Source organism: Miniopterus natalensis, chromosome 16 (genome assembly GCF_054644295.1).
Source record: "Miniopterus natalensis isolate mMinNat1 chromosome 16, mMinNat1.hap1, whole genome shotgun sequence".
Taxonomy (NCBI): domain Eukaryota; kingdom Metazoa; phylum Chordata; class Mammalia; order Chiroptera; family Miniopteridae; genus Miniopterus; species Miniopterus natalensis.
Window position 1 is genome coordinate 26,906,630 of NC_142096.1, and position 16,942 is coordinate 26,923,571.

Here is a 16,942-nt window from a genome sequence, read left to right on the forward strand (position 1 = left end):
CACTATGTTTGGTCTATAGTTTCTGAATCAGGACCTGGGCACTGGTCCTTGGAAGCACTCTCTTGCAGATGCATTGAGTGGCTGACAATTTCTCCTGGTCTTTGGTGGATCATGTAGTCAATATACATCCCATACTCTGTTTGTAGGGCTGTGAAAATGAGCCTTTAGCATATATCACAAGAAGCCAAGGCAGAAAACTTTGAGTTCACAAAGAATTTTAGAGCTTTTTGAAAGATCCTGAGAGGTCATTCAGCCTAACCCCTTTATGTTATAAATGTGCAAACTTCGGCCCGGAGACTAGGTAAGTGAAGAGTAAAAGTAGAATCAGGTATTTTGCCTCTAAGCCCAGCTCACTTTCCACCATCATCCACTACCTCCACAGAACACCAGATTCTACTTTAGAAAGTACCTCCTGGCCTACGGGGTTAATGAAGGGCCACGTGAGTGTGCATACAGACCTTGCATCTGGTAGCTGTACGGTGCCTGTCCAGGTTGAGGGGTACCAAAGCTGGTGCCGTAGCTGAGAAATCCTGTCTGTCCAGGCGACTGAGACTGTGACAATCCACCTTCAGTCTTGATGCCTGCCCACAATGCACCTAAATCAGTTAGTGATAGCTTATCTATCTGTTCATTTTCAAAAGCTGGTAAATATACAAAAAACACTTCTACACTATTTGTCTCAAATGCTTCCCAATATTATCTCAATAATCAAGTGAATATACACTTAGAGTGAAACACCTTAAACTATAACTTCAATTAAAAACCAGGATTATTACAGATTTTAATGCCTACTCACATGTTCTTTCCTACTATTTTTCTGAATCCCATTTTCGATAATACTGAACTCCAGTGATATCACTTTTGTACTTGGTTTTGTTGTTTTATAAGAGTTTAAGGTCATCTCTTCTATAGTCAAGAAATGGTTATAACTAAACTTTAAATTATTCTAAAAGTTGCTATGTTGACTAATATTGAATCAAAATCCTTTTTTTTCCCTTCCTAAAAAGTGATTAGAGTCTCTAGCCTCACAGCATTTTTCTTCTTTTTTCCTTACTCATTTTACCACAAGGATGTTTTTAGTACATACTTATTTTAAAGTCAGAGGAAGCAATTTTGGGCACAGAAGTAAGCAACACAAGGGAAAACCTTTTCCCAATATTTAGGCCCTAGCAGGAAGTAAGCACACAAAAATCAGGATATTAAGAACTGAATCCTATAGAATAGCACAGTGATTTATAAACAAGATGCCCAGCAGCTGCTGTTTCGTACCTTATAGTTTCAAGTATTTATTCAAATATAATTGTTTAAGGTTGCTAATCAATTCGCTTTATTTTATTAAGTTGTATATTTTTAGCCCAGCCGGGCGTGGCTCAGCGGTTGAGCATTGACCTAGGATCCAGGCGATCGGGGTTCGATTCCCGGTCAGGGCACATGCCCAGGTTGTGGGCTTGATCAATGACTCTCTCATCATTGATGTTTCTGTCTCTCTCCCTCTCCTTTCCTCTCTCTGAAATCAATAAAGATATATTTAAAAAAAAAAAAAAGTTGTATACTTTTAAAAATATTTTAAAATAATTTTTTATTTTTCAATTACAGTTGACATACAATATTATATTAGTTTTAGGCATACAACCCACTGATTAGACATTTATATACCTTACAAAATGATCACCCTGATAAATCAAGTACCCACCTGGCATCATACATAGTTATTACAATTCAAATTGGTTTAAGTGTAACCTAAAGTACCCATTCTTTTTATCATAATGTAATAAAAATAATGTATTTGTAGCCTCCAAGTACTTCCTAAAGCACCAGGCTGACATCCTAATTTCAGGACTTAGGTCTAATTTCAGGATTGCTGTATAGAGCTCAGCCCTGGATCATAATTAAAGACAGTCATGAAAGCTCACAACTGTCCTTAATTCCCACAGAGGGAGGGAAGGAAAATTTCTGCCAAGGGAATTCACATTTTTGAATAATTTTACTTTGCACTTAAGATAAACGATATCTTTGGATCTAGAATACACAGTAGTCTCACTGTGTATTTCCATTTTAGGGGAATTTCATCAGTAGAATGAAGTTAGGTAAGTTTCCTAAGGCAGTAGAAGAATCTGACTCTTGGCTGAGAGAGCCTCCTCTAATTCCTACAGTATCACTAATTAACCTCATGATGGCCTTCACATTTAAGTCCTACCCTGAACATTTTTAAAAATGTGATTTTCTCTACATAGGCAATCCCAAACCAATGAATAACCCATACTTATAAAATGTTCCCTGGAAAAACAACTGCCCTGGGCAGGTGGCTTGATGGCTCTAGAACCTCCCCCTTTTTCCATGTTGTCACAATAGGGCTTGTCCCCCTTCTCTCTGCATTGAGGCTATAATGACCTGCTTCCAGTCACCTCTGCTGTTAGCCTGGAGGGATAGGAATCTTTGTGATAGGAACAGGTAAGGAAAAGCAGGGAGAGGCAGAAAACACCCATGAACACACCTTTCTCCACAGCTTCTACCCGCGGCTGGCGAATCCATCTCATTCACCAACTCCAAGCAGATCTGGCGAAGAACAGTATGAGCTCTCCTTCCCCACCCATCTACTGTTCTTATACAAAAAGATTTGCCTATCTTTTCTTACAGGGCCTAAGTAAAAAGTCAGGGGGCACAAATCCTCAGAGAAAATCTTTTAAGACCATCGGGACCTTGACTATCAGCAGTTAAAAATCCTGAACTAGGTGCTCAAGCAGTGGGGAGAAGAAGGCTGCCATATTTTTCGATATACTGACTCAAGAAAAAAATAGAACACCTATTCAAAAGCACTGGGGGCATCTCCTTGTAGTCAAGGCCCAAAAAGAGAAGAAAGATGGTGTTCAGGAAAATGCTAAGTACTGGAGAATTCTTCCCAGAAGATTTATAAGCATGGAAGGCCCAAGGATCAAAGCCCTTTACAATAAGCCTTGCTCTGACCACCACCCCAATCCCCACCTGTCATACTAAATTTCCTGCCCTTACTCTACCAGCTCTGATTCTAATCTCCAAAACTCTGCTCATCTCACCCTCCAGGAACAACTACTCCAGATAATTGGGCATTTGCTAATGGCTTAGAGCTGGAGGAGTCCCTACTCAACAGTACAGATGTTTGCAATGGGCCCCCCACGACTGAACGAACAGGAGGGGTTGAGAGGCAGCCAAAGCAGTAGCAGGAATGGCACCTTCCGCAGCAGCGCTGGCAGGTCTACAGAACTCTAGCATCGTCTGTACTGGAAACGACACTGAAACTTCAAACTATCAGCTTACACTAAAATCGGAGAATATAAACTGGGGAATCCTTACCTCACATATAGAATTAAAGCTACACAATTCAAATCATAGGTATTTTTCCCCTTTTAGCAAAAGAATAGTTTAAAAGTAAATTATAGACAAACTTGATCTATAGCTAATATTATTTTGAGAAACCTTGAGTCAAAGTTATGGACATGAGAGACAATTCTAGGAAGCCCGTTTTATGGCCGTTTTTAAAGTCTGGTTTAAAAACATTTAGCCAGACCATATTCAGTGCTGATAGCTTTGAAATAAAACTGTAAAGGGAGAAGTCATATATAGAGGGTGTCCCCCAAAATGTACACACACTTTAAATGATTATAAAGTCATTGTTTATTAATATAGAGTTCATTTTCAGTATGTAAAAGAGAATACAGAAATGAATAAGAAAATGTTTTTGTTGTCAATGCCTGTTTTCAAACTGATGACCGTTCTGGTCCAGGCACTGATGACAATGTGAAGCAATGGAATCTCCAACATCAAGAATCATTTCGTTCAGTATTTGTGCGCCCTCGATTTGTCAACTGTTGTCAGTTTTGTACCATAAACTTTATCTTTTATGTATCCCCATAAAAAAGTCTAGTGGATAAATTTTATTTGTTCAAAGCTTAGTCTGGCTTCACCCATTATTTCAAATCAGTTACACCTTAAAAGGAGTGAAAATTAAGTGAGTTGTTAAAGTGTGTGTACATGTTTTGGGGACATGCTGTAGATAATTTAGATTTTAATTTATATATATTTTGTAAGAAATTTATATATGGTTAATTTTGTTTGGGGTAAAAATAGAAAATAAAAGAAATGAAGTAATTTACCTTCTAATAATGAAATGCTTAAAGAAAAACATTTCTTTCAATATACTGCAGAACAGTACAAAACAATAGCAGCAGACACATAATTAGAATATTGATCACAAAATATAATTCTGTGCAATAAGCACCAAATTACTTATTCTACCAGTTCTTTCATCCAAAAGTTATATACTTTTTCTTGATAAGGTTTTACTTTTTTTAATAAAATGCCAATAATTCCTATCTTTCTGTTCAAATGGGTTGTGATTTAAAATTAGAATTGCAGTTCGATTGAAGAAAAGGTACTTCAAAATTCTAAGATTTTGTAAAGCTAAACTTTGAGGTTTTGCCCGCTTTGCTTTTAATTTACAGGTATTGACCCTGTAACAATTGAGTTAAATTACACCAAGATAAAGATAACCTCCAGGTGAGGAGGAACAAATGGGGAGGTGAGCCTGAAATGCTTCCTGATTCGCCTCTTTAAAGTGCAGCCCAAGCCGAGATATGTAGCTCACTTTTCCTAACGGGCGATAATGCTGAAATTCGATAATCCTACCACCCTCAAGGTTACAGCAAGGGTTTGTTGAATTCCGCTTGTACTTCCCTAATCATAGCCAGGCATCTGATAAATAGGAAATGAATCTTCACCCCAAAAGACTTCATTCACAGAAGTTTTATCACAAATATGCACCAACATACTTTGGATTCCAGAGCCAAGTGCTCACCTGGCAAATTAAGAGCTGAGATATAAAGGGAATAAAATGAGAACAGGAGGGCATCTGAACCGTGCCATCTATTTGCCACCTCTGACCCCAAGATAAGTAGCCACCAGTTACTCACAATGTTCATTTGAAACAATCACATTAAGAATGTAGACACGAAAGATGACACACTTTCGAAAGTGGCCCAAGATGACAGTCTTTCGGAGCCACTCAGGTATGCCCGCTGGGTAATAGCACCCCTAAATTAAACAGCACACTACTCACCATATGAGGAAATTCCATAGGGCTGTCCCGGCTGTGGGTAGGTGGCGTAGGCTGTCGCTTGCTGCATTCCTGTGGTGAACTGTGTTTGCCCATATGCAGCCATAGTTTGTGAGGAAGGGGTAGGGAGAATATGTGGGTATGCTCTGCTATTTGTCAGAAATGACAGAAAATGAAAGCCCATGCATTAGATGGAAACATGCAAGGAAACTGATTCACAAGCATTTCACAAATTCCAGTTAGACTGTCTCTTCAAGTATAACATTCAAATATAGGATACAAGGTGCTGAAATACTTCAGTCTCTACCAAGTGAGGCCCAAAATAAATTTGCATAAATACATTTAAGTCTCTCTGAAATGCACTTGAGTTTAAATTAAGATGTAACGTGGGCACAAGACATGACTGGAAATAAGGTAAAAGGCTACTCAGAAAAGCTACTTATTAAGAGAAAATACATCTTACTTGGAAGGATAGATCTGTGGTGGGGAGAACTGGTGAGTTGGTCTTGGGCTGAAGCTACTGCTCCCAATTGCTGGAAAAAAAAATTCACAATGATCAAAGCAAAATACAAAATACATATTAAGCAGGGATATAGTTTGAACTGTAGGTGGACCATAGAGACCTTTCTAACCTGCAGAAATGGGAATTTCATACAGTCAACCTAACAGAAAGTTATAGAAACCTATAAGAACTGATGAAGTGGTTCTAAGTTTAAATTAACTCTTAGAAAACACAGTAACAATCTTCTTAAATACCTGTCAGCATGCTGTGATGGGTTTTTAGTCACAGTACTTGAGTACAAACAGTCCTGGTTACTGTTTGGAATGATGCTGAAAGGGGACATGTGAAGCTGGACTGCAGGGCTGGGCAGGACCTGGAAGATCACCTGGCCTATTGTTTCTGCTCAACAGGAACACACACCTGGGACTGGATTACTAAGAAACACAGTCCAATCTTCTCTCCAGTGAGCAGAAATAGGACAGGTCCTCATTTGCCTGCATTGACTTAACCATGTTCTTTATACATGATAGTTATGCATTCCTATAACTATCTTAAATTTCTCAAGTTGCAAGCTAAGCCTATTTTTTCTTGGCTGAGGTGGGTGTTCCTCTGCCTTCAGTTATAGGTGCTCAACTTCAGTATCCAAGTACAAAGTTGTTGTTTCAAAAAAGAGGTTATTTAAGCATTCAAGCAGAATTTTGTTTCTTTTTAATCACATACATTTAATTCATTATGTCTGAGAAAGGCACTACACTCTTCTAACAAATGTTCTTTTACATTTGTTCTGAACAAAAGAAGCAAAAATCCATTTTTGCTAACAAAGGCCTTAAAATGGTAGTTTTCAGTTTCTTTCCCTGTAAATATGGGCTATCTATCTATCTATGGACAAAAATACACACATATATATTTGTGGTTTTCCCCTCAAACTCCCCCAGTCCTCTATACCTGGCTAAGATGTATATTCTTTGGATACAATTATCAAAAGATGTAAAATATTTATTTTCTTCACTAATAATCCCTCTCTTTAGAGGGTCTTTTATTTATTATCTATAATCTTCATTAAAACCCTTCACAAGGTTCCACACTATCAAAGTTTTATGTATTTTTCCTGATGTCAGATCAGTACATTTATGCTTCTCAAACTGAACGTTCTAACTTGTGTTTGGAAGAACAGTGGTGGAACTGAACTAGAATCCCAAAATCTATTAATACCCCATCCCTTGGAAAGCCAATAGGCCAGCCCAGTGACAACAGAACAGATCTGGACTGGCACCGCTCCTTCCAGCTGCCAGACTTCAACCACCTGGCCGCCAGTGTGGTGGAGACAGAGTCCACGCTGAAGAACCGGCAGGCCGACTCACTGGTGTCCCTCTGCTCTTTGGCACATGTTGAGCCACTACTCTGTTCCAGGCACTGACTAGGTGCTACAGGTACCAACACAAGTTCTGTCTGTCACATGTAGGGAGGGGACACACAAGCAGCCTTGGGAAGATTCGTTAAATATTGGAGTTTACAGAAGGGTGGGATTATTGAGAGAACACTGGGGCCACAAAGACTACCACTTGCCAAGGACATCTGTGACTACAGCCTTTTCTACTCCCCTTTTCTAAGCCTGAACAGAGGCCAAGGGCAAAGTAGATTTATCCCACCAAGACCCTGGAGGAGCAATACCCACCCTGCACAACAGTAGTTAAAGATAAGTTCTAAATCATGGAACTACAACAATGACAAAAACACACACAAATGCCACCTCATGACAGAAGCCACAGGAATCCCTCTTATTCTCTTCTAGCTCTGTCCCTATGTTTTTCAAATTGTGGGTCAGGACCCATAAAAAGATCATAAACTCAACTTAATAGGTTACACCTAGCAATTTTTTTCAAATAGAATAATAAAATAGAAGATATTGGGGTTGTTACACAGGGCATGGGAAGTTCTATGCAGCTTCAAGTTAAATTAAACACATAGTATATGTGTGTACACATGAAAAAAGACATTTGAGAGGCTTCAGAGTGTGATAATTAAATACATATTCTGGAATCAGAATTTAATTTCAGCTCAGATTCATGTTCCAACTCTTCTAGTTGCTCTTAGTCAAGTGACTTGATCCCTCTCAGCCTTGATATGTCCCCAGATAGAATGATGGCAATAATACTACCTGTAGGAGTACTGTGAGGGCTAAATGAAATAATCAACATAAAGTGCATAATACAGTGTTTGTGTAATAAAAGTTTATTATCTCAGATACCAGGACAACCATCATCTTTGTCCCATATCTGTCCTTCCTTTGGTATTTTTAATTCTACTCAATGGGCAGCATCATCATCCATTCAGCAAAATGCTTAAAAGCAGGATTCCTGCCCTATTTACATGTGAGGATAGAAATGAAGTGACACATCCAAGCAACTAAATGAGGAGGCTGGTATTTCCGCCCGCCTGCCTCTTTTCATCAAAACATACTATCTCTTGACAGCCTACATAGAAACTAGAAACCTCAAAATCATCTCACCCCCCCCCCCATTTCATGACTCTCAAGTCACCCATCCCAAATCCAGAAACCGCCTGCTGAGCTTCCTCAGCATGTTTCACCTGCACAACCTCAGCAGCCCGCTAGCTTCGGCCCTGCATCCCACCCATCGCCCTGACTCCCACGACTGCCAACCGCAGTGATCTTTCTTAAGTGGAAACGTCTTCATGATCATTTTCCAGCTTGCAGTCTCTCCACTGAGCTCACATTATCCCTAGGAAAAAATTCCAGTTCCTTGGCAGAGGATACAAGGAGCCGCAAGCTTCCACCCTCCCCTGGGCTTAGTGTTCCGCAGCCTCCCTGGACGTGAGGATGCCCCATTCGTGCCCTGCATTTTCATGTCATCTCGGTTGTTCTTCATACTAGACCCTCTCTACCTTGTCATGCTCTTCTTTCCTCTGCCTGACAAACATTTACTCCTCTGTTGGGACTAAAACATCACGTCTCTTTAGGAGAACGGCTTCCTTCTCTTACTTTCTTAAAATGTTGTACACATGGGCAATGCAGCACTCACCACACAGCACCGCAGCCAGCATATGCACCCTATAGATGTTAGATTTCTCTGTGACCCATGTGCTTCTGGGGCCAAGGACCTCTCATTCTTTGTCTTAGCACCTGATAGGGCCTGGCATGTGGTAAGTAATCAATAAACAATATTTGTTCAATGGCAATGTGAGACTTAGGTACTAAGCAAAGTAGATTTTTTAAAAACCGTAACAGCTTGAAGGATGGCTAAAATATTTTAAGTTATTTATTATCATGCATAAGAAACTTGGCTCAGCTCTTTGGCAGTATAGTTGGACCAAACTGTGTTCTTGTGAAATAAATGTGAATAAGAACCTATAATGCTGCCCAGTGTCTTGTTGCTATTTACCTAACTAGTGGACCTAAAGTTACTGAGTATTTACTGCTGTGTGTTTTGGGCTTTCTCTAAATCCAAACCCCTGCCATCTCTGTGTGGTCTGAAGTCAACAATCTTCCATCACATTCCTCAAATATTGTATCCCCTTAATCGCTTAAAACACCTTTAACTTTTAAAACAGTAATCTAGGAATTCAGATGAATTTTAATTTTATTGGACCATAATAACCTATAGCAAAAAGAATGTTCCCAGCTCATCTATCAAGGTAAATAAAATGGTCATCTTACCATTAGGAAACTCCAAATTATACAGGCTTGAGCCCTGGGAATTACGGACAACTAACACCTCTCTATTTTAGCACATTTGTTTCCTATTACTGTTCCATTTTATGATGTCCCTACTTCTGACATCTAAGTTGAAGAAGACCCCCAAACCTTGTTGCAGGAAGGGAGAGGAGGACCCAAGATAAACGATATTCACAAGCTTGAGAATCCACTGAAAAGGGTCAATAGAAATCTCAAAAGTTGCAAGTTCTCAGTTCACAGCTCCCATCTGCTTATTCAGCCAAACAATCAGGTCCAAAGCCTAAAAGTAAATTTTGATTTTTTGTCTCCCTCATACTCTTTGTATTATAAGTCAAGTCAGCTCTCCTTTCAAAACATACTCTAAATCTGGCAACTTCTCTCTGCTTGTTTTCTACCACTGTTCCAATCGCCAACACCGCAGCCACCAGAGCAGGCAGCCAGGACACTCCCCCTCCTTCCCCCTAAGAGAATTCTGGCACACTGAATCCTGACTCGGGAACTGACAGGGAAAGGCTGACCCCCTGCTTCTATTACCCTCTGCCCATTCCTGTCCCACAGAGCATTTACCACACAACAAACAGCGATCTCTTCAAAACATACACTAGATTCTGTGACAACCACCTCCCCCCGTCTCCAAGCCCTGTTACCCTCCTGTTACATTTAGATTAACCCGAAGGTATTTTCTCACTTCACTAAGATCTCTGCTCAGATGCCCTCTCCATCTGCTCTTCACTATATTCTCGGGTCTGCTTTTGTTTTCTACATAGCAGGTTTCGCTATTTTCTTACACTGCCACTTACCTATTCACTATCTGTCTCTCCCACAAGAATGGAAGTCCCCTGAGAGCAGGGACCTTGTCTACCTTTTTAATGCTATAATCCACTGCCTAGAACATTGCCTGGCATATAGTAGGTGCTCAATACATAATTGTTGAGTGGAGGAATCAGACCCCCAAAGTTATATCTTTTCACGAACAATTTTTAAAAATTAAATAAAACCATATTTGCCACACATGGTGTCTTTTTTTCCTCTAGAAGCATTTCTGTTTCTATTTCCAGGTTCCAAATACCACCAGGCATCAACTTCGTATGAGTAATATCATCAGCTGGCATTTTCTTTAACAAATTAATAACACATTTAGGCTTTATGGAAATGAGAGAAGAGAAGGCAAAGGCATTTTTGCAATCCCTAAAAACACATTATTTTCAACCCCAATTGTTCTGAATATTTAAATCACTGAAATATTGCTTATTACTGGTAAACAATAAATGACCAGAAAATCACTATTTAAAAAAAAACAAACCCTAGCAAACAACCTTGCAATATTTAATTCAGCCACATTCCTTGGAAAACCAATCTCTCCTCCAGTGCCCCACACCAGGGTATCTGGTGATTTTTCTGGACAAGTGAGCCTCCTGCCTCCTTAACGCTTTAAGATGCTAGGGTCTCTTGAAGGCCAGAGGTTCAGATAGCTATTACCAAAGTCAGAATGGCTCTATTTCTTCTTTATCCTTGCTCTTTCCTCAAGACAACCAGAATGGCCAGGATGTAAACTTTTCAGCCATCATGGAGAAGGAAATAGGAGTGGTGACCACAGAAGCAAAGGCCATCTTGGAGTTAAATGCTTGGAGACTGCTTTCAATAGTCTCCTTTTTCTCTTATGAACCTTAAGTCCTCCAGCATGCCATGCCATGGCTTTTGCATATTTATGCAAGGAAGAAAGAAAGAAAGGAAGGGAGGGAGGGAGGGAGGGGAGAGAAAAGAGGAGACAAGCTAAAAGAGAAAGAGAAAGAAGGTAAAAAACGTGAAAAGAATGCCCATCCTCATGGTGCTCCGAGCTTCCTACACCTTCATCCGATCCCCCAGCTCACCCGATCCTTCCCTCGTGTCCAACACAGAGAGTCAATCTATGGAAAACAAGATCCTCTGAAGCTTCCATCTTTTCACCAAACTCTCCCTCCGCCTTCAGCTAAGCCCTTCTCTAGGGCCCGAGCTTCTCCACATCTTTCCAAGTGGAGGCTCCTCAGTCTCTCAGATTCCAGATACCACAGAGGCCTGAGAATGTATCCTCATTGCTGTTGCTTCCAAACCACTGCTTTTCTGCTCTCCCATAAAACCCTCCCTTCTTGGAGGTTCATGATGCTTCCAGGATGACCCATCTCCCGAACACTGAAGTATTTTGACTGTGTCCCCTGACAAGTCCCAACATTATCTTGGGTTATGCATCCAACACTTTTCTCATTCTATCTAGTCCTCAACTACGGCCTTCCATGTCGACCATTAAACACAATACCACATTCTGGACTTTTTTTTTTTTTTTCATTCCACACAGTGATGACTGAATCATTTGTTTACTTAAGAAACATTTACTGACCATCACACGTGCTTGACTCCATGGTGGCCACTGGGACTGTAAGTGTGAACAAGACAAACAGAATCCCTGTTCTCACAGGACTATAGTTTAGTAGGAGGCACGATAGTGAAAACTAATTTTAAAAGCAGTGACAAAGGCTGAGGAAGGGACGTACAGAGAACAAACTGAAGCAGCATGTGCTGGAGGCCTCACTGGGTTTTGAGACTAAGGAAGGGACATCCTCTCTTTCCAGAATGTTTCATTCCTTTGGTCCCATCTCACCTGTTCTCCAACCTCATCAAGAGATGCAGGACCCCTGACACCCTTATCTTCTTGCAATTTAATATCCCTACCTTTGCATTATTTTGACCTCTCCTGGATTCATGAATAATTACTTTAAATCATTCTTTTACTGATCATTTTAATTCTCTCTTTTTCCATGTTCTTCCATGCCGGACCTGGAAAATCCTCAACCCTGGATCAAGACAAATGTCTTCTCCGGGCGGCTAAGCCATGTAGAGAAATATCGCTCTGCCATAAAGGGTGCACACTCAGGAGTTCCATCTGTTCACCTTTGTTTGGACCTTTGGCTCTACTGTCAGTCCTTTTATGTTCCGAAGCAGCCTTGTGCCTCCCCAGTCTCACTGCATTTATTTCAATCGTCTCCATCTCTTCAAGCTCACAAACCCATTACTACTCTCATTTTGAGTCAGAGGAAAAAGTAGGAGTATTCACTCATTCACTCATTCATTCATTCATTCATTCATTCATTCATTCATTCATTCATTCATTCATTCATGTATTCCCTATTTCCCCTAGCAAATATCTGAGTGCCAAGTACTGCTTCAGGTGTTGGGGATACAAATGAATGGAACAGAGCAAAGTCCCTGCCCTCACAAGCCTACATTTTGGTGGGGGTGAGAGGCCACCATAAACCTCATACACAGGCGAGCGACACAGCTGGCGAAAGAGTCTAAGTGTTACGTGGCGTGGTGGCGGAGACAGCACATCAGAGACTGGAAGTCTGTGGTGAGTTTCCAGCATGACCGGGGCAGTCGGGTGGGCTCGCCGAGACGGTGAGAGCCGAGCACAGACTTCAGGGTGGCAAGGCGGCCAGCCCAGCCAGGGGCGCTCACTGCAAAGGCCCTGACTGGAAGCACATCTGCCACCTCCCCATACCCACTGGCACGCTGGAGGAACGCACGAAGCGGGGGAGGCAGCGGTGCGGTCTGATGTAGCTCGTAGGCGGCTGTAAGAACTTGGCTTTTACTAAGAGGGGGACGGGAGCCCCTGGAGGGTTTGAGCAGAGAACTCAGGCAGAAGCTCCCCCAATTTATTGCCGCCTCCCCCGCTTCAGGCTCATCTGCAAGACTCTCCATTGCCTCTTTCCTGATGTTCCGTGAACAGTTACCCTTCTCCAGGCTGAGTCACTTCGGTTTGGGATTAAGCCACTGCGGTCCCAGCAGGGGCTGCCCTCCGCCGACTATCCCCCTGCCTCCGGAAAGTCTGTGTGGGCAGCAAAAGCCCCGACCTCCCCATGCCACCCTCAGCCCTCTTTCTGATGACCGCCTTCTCGCCACCTTTCACCGAATGGACTGGACAGGCATTTTCTCTCCCCTGTGCCCACTTTCTCCGCTCGTTCGTTAAGCCATCCATCAGCAAACAGGAGCACATGCTGTCGGCCGGGAGCTGTGCTGGAGGCCCAGACACGCGGCCCCTGGGCCGTGGGCTCAAGGGGACCTGACGTCCGCCACCCACCGAAGCTGCGCAGGCCCAACCCGCTTCTCAGTTTTCAATTTTTCAGTGTGACATCATTTGACACTTGCGAAGAGGTGCAAGAAAAGGAAAAGAAGTTCCAATATCCTTCACCCAAATTCCCCAAATGCTGACATTTTATCATATTAGTTCTGCCTTCTATTCTCTTTTTCTCTATACATGTGTGTATGTATACAATGTATATCTCACATTTTTTGGAGTTACAACATGATGTCCTTTTAATAACACTTTGATATATATTTCTTAAAACCTAGGAATTCCTTTATCACAGTCCAATTATCAATAACAGAAAAAATGATGCAGGACTATTACCTATACTTTCAAAAAACTCTCTCTACAGTATGTATTTTTCAACTTGTTCTTTAAAATCATTACTTTTTAAAAGTATATTATACATATGCATTGGAAAAAAATCTTTTTGAAAAAAACAAAGAAGGAACAAAATTCAAATTATATTCCACCATCCAGAGAGAGCCATCATTAATTTTTATATACATACACACAGGAACACATATATACATACATATATGAATGCCCTTTTTAAAAAGAAAGAAAACTGTGAATATACTGAATACACTACTTGTACTCTGCCTAACTTAATATAGTTAACATTTCCCCAAGTCATTAAGTTTTTTTAAAAACCTATTTTTAATCACTGTATGTGAACCTATCATATAGACAGTGCTTTCCTGAAATCATTCCCCACTTTCACTTCAAGTTCAACACTCTTCCTTCTTCCCCAGTCACCTCTGTTTTCATTCAACTCCCTGCCCATTTCTTTTTTTTTAAATATATCTTTATTGATTTCAGAGAGAGGAAAGGAGAGGGAGAGGTAGAAACATCAATGATGAGAGAGCCATTGATCGAGCCCACAACCTGTGGGCATGTGCCCTGACCAGGAATGGAACCCTGATCGCCTGGATCCTAGGTCGACGCTCAACTGCTGAGCCATGCCCGGCCCGGCCCTGCCCATTTCTTATACACGTTTCCCCTGGGTTCTGTCTTCAACCCTGTACACTTTCACAATTTCCATTCCAGATCTTTCCCGAGTTCCACTTCTTCAGGCGGACGTTATCTCACAATTAACACACCCAAAATTGAAGGCACCACCCTTCTTTCTCAGTCATCTCCTCTTACATACCCTCACTCTGAATTTCTCTCTCTACCTCACCCATTCCCCATGCTCACTGGTCGCTATGACCATAAATTCTATTTCATAATACATGTTCATCTGTCACCTTCGTACACTCATTGCCACCACCTGACCTCAGCTCTTCAGTATTTCTTGCCCAAATTAACGCAAATACACACACACACACACACACACACACATATATATATATTTATATATATATAAAACGAGCATCTCCACTTCAGTTCCCCAACCTCCCCTCCACCCAGCTGCAGTCAGGATTCTGTATGTGACCATGATCACGCAACACCTTCCTATGATGCCTCCCACTGCACTCAGCACAAAACACACACGCCACGCAGCACACTCATGCCTCTCGAGACTCCTAGTCCCACACAGTCTGCAGCAGGCCCCGTACTGCTCCCTGGCATGCACACCCCAAATGCTGAACTATCAGCAGCTCCTCCACGGCCCAAGACTCTGTGCCCAGGTCTCCTCCCACAGAATGCTCCAGCTGCCCCTCCCAGGTCCATGTGTGCTTTATTCCTACCTTTAAAAAAAAAAAAAAAAATCAGCTTAGAAAGTCTCCATGCCTCCACCCTGACTCCTTCCTTCCTAAACTAGGGGTGGAGGGTTGACCCTTTCCTTCATATAAGTGGGAGTAGGGGCTGTCTCTTCCCTTCATAGAACATGGGGGGGCTGACCCCTGTATTCCTACTCATTTTTAAAGGCTGAGTACGAGTATCTCCTCCAGGAAACCTTCCCTGACCACACCATCCCAACCCGGTCTTCCTCGTATTCTTGGGGGGGGGGGGGGAGGCCTGGCTTCCCTCTGCCATTATCAAATGGACTGTGATGGTCTGATCATTTGTTCAGCCCCTTAAACCCCAAGCCAGGACCATTCTCATACATCTTTGAATCTATACTAGCACAAAGCAGATCATCTGGCATAAGCCAAATTCCAGTAAGTGTCTTACAGAAGAACTAATGGCCCCTGGCCAATGTGGCTCAGTTGGTTGGGCATCATTCCATGCACCAAAAGGTTACTGGTTCAATTCCTAGTCAGGGCACATTCCCCAGGTTGTGGGGTAGGGGGCATGCAGAAGACAGACAACTGATTTTTCACTCTCACATCAATGTTTCTCTCTCCTTCTCCCTTCCTCTCTCTCTAAAATGATCAATAAAAAATCTTTTTTTTTTTTTTTAAAGATAACTGATGGGTGCTCGTATGATTAGTATAAAAGTTTTGCATTTCCATTTTATTTTATATCTACATATAACTACTTTTAATTGTGGTGTATATTAAATAAATGATCCTGAAAGCTAGGTTAAATTAATCACGATTTATGAAAGTATAGCATTTCCCTTTGGGAAGTTTTATAAATACAGCAGACAATACGAAAATGGTTAAACACTTAAGAATTACTTCTGATAGAAATAATTTTTAATTGAAATAGCGTAAGTTGGGTAATTCGGCAAATATATAATCATATCCTCACAGTTACTTTATTATCACCATCACTTTCTTATCAGCAATTTCACTATCACAGATATGAAATTTGGATATTTTGTGTGTTGCAGGCAGACTTTTTTTAATGCGAAAAATTTAAAACTAACCTGAGGATTTAAAGCTGCTTTACAAATCTAATTTAGAGCTATAATTGACATGACAGTTTGCTTAGAAGAATGGCCTGTACGTCTGCTTAGGGGGTATCAGAGGCCAACTTTCACCTACTTAAATTTTCATGATTGGAAAATCATACAAATGAGACAAAAAGGGAGGAGCCATTAACATAATAAGATCATTTATAGAAGAAAGAAAACGAACAAAATCCCTTTTGATTTTATCTCCTTTACAGGATACCAACATTTCCAGCAAACACTTTATCATACTAAATAAAAACATCAGAATTGCAAATATGTCACTCTGAGAAAAGCTATATTATTTATATGATATAGGTAACATTATATATACACCATACCATGCATATACACACATGCATATACGTATTTGTATATATAAATAAACTTGGAAAATAATGTTCTGTATTAATGGAAAAATCTAATGCTGATTCCTTACCTGAACCTGAGAAATTGTCTAAAGACCCGTCTGCTGTTGTTGAAACTATTTCACTGCTGCTCATTGGCTCTGTTTTAACTACAAAAATAAACAACATATATCATATATCCAATTAATAGTTATCTGTAAAGATATTGTAGAAGAGATATAACATTCAAAATAGTTACATAGGAAATTATTTTCAAAATAGTCTTTTTGTATTTAAATACAATTCATATTAATATTCCTAATAGAATCTTTTTAAACAACATTGGCATGTTAAATATCTTCTCCCTAAGGAAGTAATCTGTTGGAAAAGTTACCCTTTAAAAGAAAT

General features: G+C 40.8%; 1 protein-coding gene across 2 annotated transcripts in view; it reads right to left on the reverse strand.

The window, feature by feature from the left end:
• The window catches only part of EYA1 (EYA transcriptional coactivator and phosphatase 1), a 139,163-nt gene that overhangs the window by 100,191 nt on the left and 22,030 nt on the right, over positions 1-16,942 (reverse strand). The window contains exons 3-6 of one of the 2 annotated variants that reach the window (XM_016216049.2): positions 16,627-16,704; positions 5,553-5,622; positions 5,093-5,238; positions 459-581 (exon numbers count right to left, since the gene is read on the reverse strand). In XM_016216049.2, the coding sequence (XP_016071535.2) occupies positions 459-581; positions 5,093-5,238; positions 5,553-5,622; positions 16,627-16,704 (417 nt within the window). Of the gene's footprint in view, positions 1-458; positions 597-5,092; positions 5,239-5,552; positions 5,623-16,626; positions 16,705-16,942 lie in introns of both variants that reach the window. The other variant, XM_016216047.2, reaches the window with a different exon arrangement.